This window comes from Lycorma delicatula, chromosome 3 (genome assembly GCF_047948215.1).
Source record: "Lycorma delicatula isolate Av1 chromosome 3, ASM4794821v1, whole genome shotgun sequence".
In the NCBI taxonomy this organism is placed as follows: Eukaryota; Metazoa; Arthropoda; class Insecta; order Hemiptera; family Fulgoridae; genus Lycorma; species Lycorma delicatula.
Window position 1 is genome coordinate 119,932,560 of NC_134457.1, and position 12,673 is coordinate 119,945,232.

A 12,673-nucleotide genomic window follows, 5' to 3' on the forward strand; every position below is an offset into this window, starting at 1 on the left:
TAAAGCAATAATAAAAATATTCATAGTAAAAAGATTAATAGTTAATATTATTGCATTAAATCAATTAATAAATAGATGGATATTACTAAAAGATTAATACTAAATAAATATTATATTTTCATAAAGGAAGTGTCTAATAAAGTTCCAAAAAACGTAATGGATACGTTGCGATTTGTTTTTGTGAACTTTTAAGGGGAAAAACCCTTCATAAGTCTCAAATTTACAACTCACGAAAGTGTGTTGTTGATTTATAACAGCATCCCAGAGACGTCTGCGTAGTTTTATTATAAATAAAATTTAATAAATGGATAATACTGAACGGTCTGGTCCTGAGTTCCATCGAACCGTGGCTCTGCGGGGCAGATCGGCCGGAACAACTACCGGTAGAATATTCTTGTTTATTAAAATTTAAGTAATTATTTCGTAAGCTATAATTTACGAGTAAATTATACACATATGTTATAAAAAAAAAACTAGCTGAGCTATGTGGGCTATTCATTAACCAGTTATTATAATAACAATGAATAGACTGTAATGTACAACTTTTACGCTAAAGCACGATGCATTTATTTTAACCATTCACTTAAAATGTCAGGTCTCGTGTGAAGAAAAATGAACTTTAAGTGAAACGTTTTACAACTTCTTTAACTAAATCACGATCTAAAATTTATCAGCTATTATTTTAAATAGCATTTAAGTAACTAAATTATAACTGGATTTGTTATTATTTTTATTATTACAGTATTTTGATAAATAAGCACCGTTATACTTGTTGCCGGGTTGTTGTTTTTGATGTTACCTACGTATTTAAAAAATAATAACAAAATAACTACGGTTTTAATTCTTGTAAACGTGATGTTTTTGTTGATAAATGTACTCGCTTACATTAATACCCTTTTTAGAATGCAATAGACGTGTTACTTGTAACAAACTAATGCAGCGTGTTGATGCGTCTAGGTCAAGGTGGGCAACTTTTGCATCGGCCGTGGCAATGGCGTTGTAGTGGCGCCAATATATATACCAAAGCTAGCTATTGTAGCAAAGCTACATATAGAACTGATATTTAAGTGTATGTGTGTGTGAAACTTAAAAAAGTTGATCTCTAAAGTATTTATTCTATTTTAAAATTATCTATTATATATGTAAATCATTTAATACGTCCTTAAAAAGAATTTTATAAAATGTCTTTAGTAATAATTTTTATATGTATTTGCTACTAAGTTACACTAAAGACTGTCAGATGAAAACTTGGCTCCTTGGTGTGCTAATTTAAGAAATAATCCAGTTAATAAAAATGCTGAACCTTTCCTGTTTAAGTTGATCTTACCTATCCTGTTGTCGATAAAATCACTTATAACAAGCACGGTGTTATACATATATATATATATATATATATATATATATATATAAAAGCGAATATTGAGTAATGGGGATTTATATTTTTTTTTTAAATAACGATGTACGGGATGTAAAAAAGTTATAAAATCTTGGATGTACGGTTATTTATAAAGTTTATTAAATTTAATTATCTAAGTTTTAGACTCGATAGTCATCAAATTGTTCCTGATCGTATATATCTTATACCTTACGTTATTACTACATTATTTCAATTAAATGGAAACAAAATACATCGTGTAATTAAGTTTAAAATTAAAAGCTGGTTTATTATTTATTATTTGCTTAAATATAGATACTGGGAATATAAATATTTTTAAATAGTTACCTTCAGGTAGTAAGATGTTTTATATATAAACAATTTTTGTTTTTTTTAGCTATGTTTAATGTTCAATTTTATTCATAAAAAAAGCCTTTATTGAATCTAATTACGGAGTTTTAATTTTATTACATATAAATATATTTTCATATCCGTCATAGCAATTTTTAATTACTAGCAAACTTTAGTGTGCTTAAATCAACATCAACAACATTAATTTTTATTACTATTTATTCGTATTTTCCACTATATTCCATTTTTTTAGACTTATTCCAAACTGTCCATAATTATTTCTCAAAATAATATGAGTAATAAAATTATTTCCTCGTTTAAATTCTATCTAAATAAATTCACATCTAATATAAATTTTACACATCTTTGATGTGTAAAAAAATAAAAGAATCAGATTTTTGTAATTTGCTCGGTATTTTTTCTTTTTTGATTTATATGGTACTCCAGAAATCTCCAGTTTGTACAACTTTGTTCAATCGGAAACTGCAAGCAGATGCATCCCTCGTTTGTATAACGATTCCAAACTGTAGCTTGTTACATCTCGGATCGTCGCACAGGGTTAATTTGAATCCAGCTATAAAACGGTGATTGGGAGAGAGTATCGAGTAGCTGACAGCGTTAAAGTATAACTGGTCCGGCAGGGCATCGAACTATCAACTTCCATCGCACGAGAAAGCAAGCGTTAACCCTCGGAGTCACCCCGACATACAACGTGATATTTATACTTCGGAATATATCCACCACTCTACTGATGCCACTAAAAGTTTTTTTTTTTTTTTTTCATTATATAAACAGAGATTACTGCTGATAATAAAAGTGAATTTCGATTTATAAATGGAACGATAACGTTATATTTTGAACAGATACCAATTATTTTTTAAGGTAAACAGGAATATATACAATATATCTCTTTAAAACATGCTATTAAATTCGGCATGTTTTAAAATATGGTGTGAAGGACACTGGCGAAAAATAAATTAACTGAAATATAGAAATTGGTTTGGAATGAAAGAAAAATTATCTTCTAATTGTTAACACGGAGCGAAGGATCGAGCAAAGAAGAAAATAAAAGCTAATATTTTTTCCAGAACACCTGATTGTAACAGTAACGGCTTTTTATTAAAGTAGATTCTAAAAAGTTTCTCATAAAAAGTTAAACCAATTTTTACCATGAAATTAACCTCAATATTTAATTCGTACTTTTTCTGGATGCACCATTTATTTTGATCTAAGTTTAAATATATTCTGGGACAGAATGTGTTTTTGTCGTACGCTTGCAAGAGTATATTGGATACTCTTATATATTGGATTGTCCGATAATAGATTTCAATTAAAAAAAATTCCTTTCGGCACGACGGAAGGTGGAGGTTGATTTCACCGGTACTAAGTAGGGGATAATAAAAAATATTTCCACCTTAAAGTTAAGAAAACCTTCAAATTTTCTCAATACGTCAATGGTTGAATGTGAAAAAAAGTTTATCATGCTTCTCATACGACAAGAAGCTTATCATCTTCTTACAATTCCAGCAACGTTTTGGTCATCCCTTGCTGTAAGGGTTGGTCATATCAAAAATTGTTTCAGATAAAAGTTTTAGGTAATGTTTAGAGGACTAACTATCACATTAAACCGATTCAATACTGTGCCTGTTGAGGGAGGTATGATTTTTTGTCTTCGAAACCCCATTTTTTCCACCCCTTGGGACAGTGGTTGGTGATATCAAAAAACTTTACTTAGATAAGTTTTAGGCCCTTATCTAAAGAATAGTATGAACTCCTAGAATAACGTTATTAAAAATATCCCCCCAATATTTATAAAAAACCACAAATTTACTATATTTAAGGTTAATTAAAGGTGAAAACTAAAATAAAATCTAAAAACTAAAAAATTACTTCAAATTTCATTCATAGGTACCAAGCACGTACTTTTGATTTACAGAAGTAAAAGCATTCATCGAGATTCAAAGATTTTATCACAAAAAAGATTTTTAACTAAAGTTTTGTACAAACTAAAACAGCCGAATAAACGTAAAAAACAAATTAATGGAAAAACCGAAAATTGCAAAGTTTTTACTAGAATATGCTAGCTTAAAGGAATGATTATTCACAATAACCGAGGTGTAAGCTAGAGCAATAAAAGTTATAAGCAAATAAAAATTACAATAATAGAACTTTTAATAATGTATTTCTATGTATTTAACAAAGTAATAATAACAATATAACGTGTTGATAATGTATTTATTTAATAATGTAAATTGCTCAAAATCGTTCGTAGTATATAAATGGAAAATCAAAATATTTCTTTCAAACTTTATTGGTTGTTTATATCTGTATGTTTTGCCTAAATATTTACTCCTCATATATCACTTAAGAATAGAACGTTATCAAACTAAGTATAAAAAACTTAGAAGATAATTAGACCTGATCTACTTTTAATATAAGGAAAATATTTTTATTTCGAATAAAACTTTAATGATCGAACAATGTCACAAAAATATTTTTTTTACATGAGATGTGTTTCTATAAGAGCAATGAAATTTAGAACGTTAGTTTTACCCAGGCTTGACTACCGATAGGTTGAAATCGTTTATCTCTTTTATTATGATATTTTTCGGTTGGAAAACCCCCAAGGGAACCAGTCCAGTAATTAAGCATCACTTAGTCCCTCAGGGTGTCGTGGCAGCAGCCTGACTCCCTGTCTAGCCACCAGTAGGGACATCCCACCGGGGTCTCCCTAGCGTCATCAGGACACGCCGACTTCCTCTTCTGGGCCAGCCCAACCCTCTGCTGGAGAGCTACCGTTCCCGCCCCTAACCTACGAAGCACCAGGTGTGCGTTGAGCACATCTGGTGCTTACCCCACGAAACCCGTCTCCTCACATCTTGGAGCCCCCCCATACCATCATCATGTAGCTCCGACCCCCCTCCCACTCTTGCATGGGGTAGACCAGAACATCCTAGTCATGGGGACTACTTCCCTAGCCCTAGACGTCGCCACGCTTCGTCTCAGGCTTTAGTATTAGTAGTAGATGCACTTCGGTTAGATGCACTTCATGAAGGTTGGTGAGTACAGCCCGGCCCCCGGCCCGGTGTCCTCCCAGCGTACAATCATGGCATTTCGCAGGTTCCGCACAATCTGCCACCTTACGGCCTCGCTCTCCGCAATTGTAGCACAGGGTCGATCTGTCGGGTCTCTTGCAGGCTGCCGTTTTACAGTCGAAACTCCAGCACTGGAAGTACTTCACCTCCTCTTACCAGAGCTCCATTTTACACGAATGCCAACCTACTTTGATGCTGTCTTTGATGGCTAGCAGACTGGTGTCTCTTTTGTATAGTTGCAGTGTGGCTTTCTTACGGGCCGTCCCCGTAGGCCGGCCTGAGGCACGAGACACGAACTGGGACCTCGCTCTCCATCACTCTTCTTATCGCAGAGGTGATCTCCTCCGAGGTGGCATCCAAATCTAATCCTGTAATGCGGTACGCTACCATGCGAGAATCCCTCCTGTTCTCAGTGACCACTGCGTTTTCCACTTTGAAACTGAGCCTTTATACCATGTCCTCTTTCTTCGTTGAGGATTCTTTGAACCTAATTTCCATCGTGTCGGCTCTACCCTTTCGAACCGACATAATGTCCTCAGCCAGGTGCTCTCCAAGCCCGCTTCTTACTTTCTGGAGTAGCTCAGCGTAGCTGAGCCCCTCCTTTCGTACCAGCACAATCTCAGAGGCGGGCCCCCGTCTTGCCTCGTTTAACTTCAACCAGGTGCAGGAGCCACCGTTCCTCAGGCGATTACTCATGGCCCAGTACTCCAAACTTTTACTGATCTTGCTACTCAGTTCATTGTTGCCGACTGTCAGTAGAAGTTTTCTTCCCCCTGTCCGTGTGATTTTGGTGAGGGCTTGCTTCAGATGTCTTGCCATCTCGGATCTTCCTCCTTCAGCACAACGGCGAAAACTGTTAATTGGTCCATGTCCTCATCTTTCAGGATAATATATTTCAATGTTTCTGGTATCTTTAAGTATTGTGCCACTTGGAACGCGGCCACCCGTTGCCAATCTTCCCCCAATGTCCGGGGCCAGCCTACGGCCTGCTTCCGCAATTGGTCTTTTTCCCAATTCTTCCTAGATCCGATGAGGACCATACAGCAATCCTCATCAGGTTTCGGGAAACTGTGCTTGAGTTCCACTTTTTTGAAATTGTCTGTATTCCATTTCATGCTGATGACTTCCTGTAGGTCATTCGGGTCACCTGATATGAGTATTATCTCCACCATGTCATAGCTTTCATATCTGGTCTGTGTTTCTTCGTCTACGCTACTAACAGCCTGCGCTGTATTCCCCTGGGCGGCTGCGACCAATTCTCTTGCTCTATCTTTGAGCACAACCAGCCACGGACCATGTTGGCTGTGATCATGCCCGTATCGCACAGCGAAAAAAGGTCGTCCACCACCTCCAACATTCTGTCGCTACTTCCTTCCACCGTCATCTGGTCTGCCTCACTGGAGCTACTTGGTCCCCTATGCTTCTTGATCAAGGTTCTGTTTAGTTGCGGCGAGCCTCTCTCCGCTGCAGATACCCCCCCGTACACATAAGAACTCCAATTCCGGCTCCCAGGAGGACGGGGTGGTTCTCTTGTTGGAGGGTTCATTGAACTTTATCACCTCCGTTCTCACAGTGTGGGAGAGCTTGCGTGATTCCGGCTCCTTTGGCTGCAGGTCGGCCACCTGTTCACCGATCTCCTCGCTTGGAGCTTCAGTCATCGTAGTTATCGTAAATGCTAGCAGTCTCATCCCGAGTATCACGCACTGTTCTGGAGGCTTTGGCCTTACGCCACAGAGACTTCCTTGATTATGATTAATAAGAAATGTCCTTAAAATCTTAATGACTTCCGAGTTTTATCGTTTATATATATATATATATATATATATATATATATACAGAGAGAGAGAGAGAGAATGAGTGTGTGAGTCACCGATCGATCACCGATCGAGATCGGGTGATTTCTCTGGCCATTCTATTTGACCCCTTCCCAATCCATCTTCCAGGAAAAAATGTATTTAAACTTTCACGTACCTGAAGACCAAAATGAGGCGGGGCACCATCTCATGATGATTATAGTCAAATTATTATAGTCGAGAAGCAAAGCCTTATATTTCACTGCGTTTAAATTTACATCAATAAATGTAGGCCCTAACAATCGTCCATCAATAATACCTTCCCGTACATTTACTTTGACTGGATACTGTGTATGTGCCCTACGATACTAGTGTGGATTAATATCAGTTCAGTCTCACCAACTATGGCAATTCACATTGCCATTTTAAAAAAAATGTGGGCTCATCACTGAATACTATGTTGTTTAATAAATTAGGACCTGTGCTAATAGTGTGCATCATAATTTCGTAAAACTCAAGCCTTTGATCGTAGTCATCTTCATTAAGTTTTTGCATCGGACAAATTTTAAAGAGTTTGAAATTTTCACTTTTTAATGTTCGAATCGCAGAAATCTGGCTAACGTTATGTTGTAGTGCTGCTGTTCGAGTCGAGGAACGAGGATTCTCAATAAATTCTCGCATCATTTCTAACGATTTGTTATTATTTGTTGGAGATTTAGGTCTCCCTGGTTTTCCCCTATTATTAATGGTTCCTGTTTCTTCAAATTTTTTGATGGTTTTTGACGCTGTAACTTTTGAAATAGGGTTACGATTATTAAACGTTGCGTTGAACAATTCATAAACTTCATTATACGACCTAACTCTATCACCAAAGCCCCTAAAAAAGAGTGTGAACCTCTCCTGTTCACTAAGTGAGATGTTGAAAGCAATGTTAGCAGGTAGCAAAGAAAAAATTAATTTGGTAAAAAACAATTACAAAAAGGTAATAAAAGATGTAATTAACAAAAGTGGCTTACAAATGCAGTAAAGGTAGACAAAATCTATTAGCCAACCGATTACTATAAATTCTTGTAAAAAACCTAACAGTGTAATAATGAAACAGTCTAGGTGGAATATTATAAAACAATGAAGTAATCTTCAATTTTGCAACAATGGTAAAAGTACATCAGTGACCAACTTCTGATCAGCACAATTAGGTGACAATATTTTTATTTATTTATTCATTAAAGTTGAACAAAACCAGTTTTTTGTGTTAAAACATAATTTTTTTTAATTTTAATTTTAATTCAGTTTAATTTCTTTTTATTTAAGTTTGTTATTTGAACTTACTAAAATTTAGTAATTCTCAAAATTCAAACTTTATCCCGCCGCCATTTTGTGTACAGACATCGATGTATCACACAAGAGTGTTACTATTTTAAATATTTGAGTTACAATCCCTGGACCACCCCCCAAGAAGGGGTTGAAATTCTATTTCTCTTCCAAGATGTCGGTCAACTACTTTGACCGACACTTATCCTGAAAGTTACAGTATTCTATCTGGAACAGTTTTAAAGTTTTTGAGGGGTTTCCATACTTTTGACTCGCTTTGTATTTTTTTAGAACACAGTAATTCTTCACATTAATCATTTTAACAGTTAAAGAATGGTAGGAAGTGAAGAGATAGCTAGACGTCTGCAACATTTTATCACAAAAAAAATTTATTTATTTTAAATTATATTAAAAAAAATAGTGTAAAATGTTTACTCCATTTATTGATTTCGATATAAGGAACAGAAATAATTTAATTTTTACAGAATTGAAAGAAATTAAGAAGGCTAATAATAAATCCGGAGATATAGCCGATCGACTTCGATTAAAAATAAGTTTTAAGTTTTGTCTCGTATAACTTTAAAAATATAGGAAATGTTTTAATTAAAATTTTACTGATTTATTTAATTTATGAAAAGATTTTTCCCACTTGTTTAGCACATTAGATACAAGAATTTGTATTTGGAGATTTCTCATTGAGAAATGCTTTAAAATTACTAGATTAAAATGACTACAAGAAAAAGAATTTGTTACTTTTAATGCAATCCATCGGCTGATGTATAATGAATGAGTTGGTTTAATTTTTAAACCATTTTGATAATTTTAAGGAAAAGTAATGGTAGAACCAGATAATCTGGACTTACCAGTAACTGGAATCCTTAACTTTATGCAGCTGTAAAAATATCGATAAAATTCCGTTTGGATTTCATTATTAATATTTTATCAGTCCGTATATTTTAATATAAATTTTTTCTTCATTATTCATGAACTTTATTTATATTTTACTGATGAGAATTACATAAATAATTTGACAGTTATTTTATTTCTTTAGAACGATTTGTTTAAAGCGTACTTAATGCACTTACATCCATATTTATCTGATAATATTTTTTTGTTCTAAATAAACATCATATAAATTTATACAGGCTTTATATAAATTTCTGGGATTTTCGAAGGAAATTTGGCAACATTGAGCTGCATTTCCCTCAACATTAAATTTATAATAGTAAAAATAAAAATTGTCAGCTCTAACTAAAATGTAATATTTTATTCTAACATTTAATTCAAAACGAAATCAATATAGAATGTCCCCGTCTCTGCAGAAGTTGCATATATATGTAACAATAACTTTAAAAAATTTTAAAAATTAATATTATATAGTCAGGTATTTGAAATTTTTCAGATTATTAAGAACAAACTGGCATGAACAATGTTTCAAAATGTGAACCAACTCAACTAAAAGTTCGTAAGTTATCGTCAATTAAGCGAAGTTATTAGATTGCTGAGTTCTAAAAACTGGTTCTTTTTTAAAAATATTCTCCCTCATAGTAAAAAAGAATGAAGCCAACCAATAAAATTAAACTGTACATGTTAAATTCAATTGTAAATATTATACTAATTTGATACGTATTTCTAATATATTTATTATTGAAATGTACCTGACAGTATTTAAGTATAACGTTCATAAATTTTAAGTATTTATAAAGTTTCTAATGCTTTTACCTGATTTTCCAACTCGGCTAGATCCAAGCACCACAACCCTTATACGAGGAATGTTAGTCATAATTGATTATCTCGAAAACTATCTGAAAAAAAGGAGGAAAAACCATAAGCATCAGTATTAATTACATTACTTACAAAATATACTTGAATGCATATATGCGTAAGTAAAATAAATAATTTATATACATGCACGTGTTTATAAGTGTATATGTGTGGAAATAACGTTATACAGAATAGACACTACATTTTTATTACTAAAGAGAGAACAAAAGAAAACAAATCTGGAATTATGAATATAATTTTTGAAAACAATAGCAAACTACATTAATACGTATTTACCTTCTTTGTAATAGCAGGAAAGATGTAGATACACGTTATTTGATAATAATATTACAATAGGTAATTAGCAGCCTCCTCGAGTAAGTATTTATTGACAGCTGATTGGGTAGAACTTTTGAAATTAGTTTTTATTTAACTGAAAGAGTAAAGGTAAAAAAAAACTCGTTCAGGCTGTTCGCATGATAAATGCTTCTCATAATTATTGCCTTACTAGAGTAGGTTTTCGAGTAACTCCTTAAAATATTTAAGTATTCGGCCCAATTTTATCGTAAAATTCTATTACGGCATTTATTATAAATAAAACTGTTTACAGGTTTGTATAAAAAACGAAGATGTCTACTGGCACATACATGTCGATATCAAGTCGGTAGGTCAGTAAAGCGAGTTCATGTAAATTATGTTTCGATATTTTTTTTATTTTTTACGTGATTTTATTATTTTTTCTCTAGTTAAAATAATAATTAATTTAATTTTAGTGATAATGGATGAGTAGTAAGTTAAAGTATGTTTTTAAAAAATAATAAAACAAGCCTAATTTACTCATTTTCATTAATTCCCTTTATTTGATTTGGATTGAGGGTCTTCCAGGCATTATAATTTCATGTTGTAACATGAAAAACCTTTTTGCGTTTGCAGTACATAGATAGTAGGAATGAAGTAGAAGTGATGTAGTGTTTTAATAATACATACTTTAATTTTACTGAAATTATTAAAAAATACCAAAATTTGAATAGTTAAAATCAATAAATGAATGAAAATTTCGGGATTTGTAGCTTTAATTATATATTTAAAAAAAGAAGATTTTTAACGTGGTTTTAAATTCTAATGACAAGTGTAAATTGGCCTCATAGGCGTGGTTTTGTACAAATTGAAGTAAAGCATTTGTTTTAAGCATTTATAAATAATTTTTTATATATTATGTTTACGCTGATTTTTTTAAAATCAAAATAATTGCTATTAGTTTTAATCGTATAAATGAAAACACGTTTGTTAAAGTAAATTGAATGCATACAATTTCCTAATAAGCCCTTCCAAACATTTATTGGTAACAAGTATAAATCGTTATTTACCAACTTAAACTTACTTCGAAAAAGTTTGGCGAAATATTTGTGTCAAATTTCGACTTTTTTGTTCAAAGAGTTTTTGGAATACGAGACAAAAACTGTTAATTTTAAAAATCTCCCTTCCTTAAACCCAATCAACTTCAAACTTGGTAATTTTAAATAACTAAGGTACTTTCACCGTACGAAAGTACAATTTTCTACGACACTATACAAAAAGTTAAAAATTAAAAATGGCCCTTCCTCTTTTTTAATTTTATTTAAAACTAGCTCTACCCGCCACGCTTCGCTGTGGCACATTGTGGTTGCAAGGATGAAAATTGAGAAACAAAACAAAGCATACGTTTCATAGAAGTTTAATTTTGCTATATTTGTGGATATACAATATATTTTTGTTTTTCCACTGTCTGCGTAGATATAAAGGCTATCTGGTTTGCCGACTCGGGAACACGCAACATACAGTTGCCCATGTGAGAAGCAATCCGCATCTAAATCTAGACCACACAATTCTAAAGATTGACCTTGAGCTTTATTGATTGTGATTGCAAATGCCAATCGAATTGGGAATTGCAATCTTTTAAATTAAAATGGTGTATCGGTCGGGATTATGGGTATTCGAGGAATAAGGACATCTTCACCTTTGAAAGGCCCCGTTAAAATCGTTGCTTCCACTACGTTATTCATCAATTTCTTAACTGCAAGTCGCGTGCCGTTGCAGAGTTTTGGCTGATTAATATTCCGCAACAGGATAATTGTCATTTTTTGATCGAACCGTTGCTAGAATCAATCTAATGAGGAATGTTTTCCCAGTTCCTCCTGGCGCATCCAAGAAGAAGGTCCCCCAACTCCGTCATTTATCATTTGCATTATGCGATCATAAATGCCTTTCTGTTCACGCGTTAATTTCGAAATGTTTGATTGGACATATGACTGAAGATCACCTATGTTGTAACTCTGTTCACGGCGTAAATCCACATCAAATGAAGCAATCGCAGCTCGGGTGGATGCTGGCATTCCCAATTGACTAAGAACTTTATTTGCAATAGCTAAGCACTTGTCTTCAATATTTATCAATGCTTCGTGTAAATGCCTTCTGTAAATTCCATGGTCATATTGGTATTTTCTAGGCGTACTCTATGCAAAATATCCTCAGCCATATGCGATCGATATCTTTCCCATAACTCTGGGGGAGATGAAGGGAAGCAAGCGGTCAATATAATTGCGAATAATGCGCGAATTTGGTTTGGATGTGCAGTGTTGCACCGTCATTAATACATATATTCCACTGTTGGTCGTTTTCTAATAAATTCAGAGCTTGGTGAAAGGCGCAGCTCAATCACGACACGATCACACAAAAGTACCTCGATTAAAGTGAATATTTAATTCAGATTGTATAATAATCTGAATCAGATGCAAGTGGATACGTTTTTTTTTTTTTTGTTAATAAACAATGTAATTGGAAACAGGTATTGTTTCACGTGTGACTGCGGTTGTCGTTAGCTAGTATGGCGAGTGTTCCCCTCGCTTCCGGCAGATGGCACGGTCACTGGTACACAACTGACCGTTAAAAAAACTGTTTTCTCGCGGTCGCGGGTATGTGTCTGATGCGAAAAATTGATAAAAACA

General features: G+C 33.7%; 1 protein-coding gene across 2 annotated transcripts in view; it reads right to left on the reverse strand.

Moving 5' to 3' along the window:
- The window catches only part of LOC142321940 (ras-related and estrogen-regulated growth inhibitor-like), a 167,338-nt gene that overhangs the window by 138,889 nt on the left and 15,776 nt on the right, over positions 1-12,673 (reverse strand). For both annotated transcript variants that reach the window (XM_075360470.1, XM_075360471.1), the window contains exon 2: positions 9,648-9,730. In XM_075360470.1, the coding sequence (XP_075216585.1) occupies positions 9,648-9,708 (61 nt within the window). In that variant the 5' untranslated portion in view covers positions 9,709-9,730. The remainder of the gene's footprint in view (positions 1-9,647; positions 9,731-12,673) is intronic.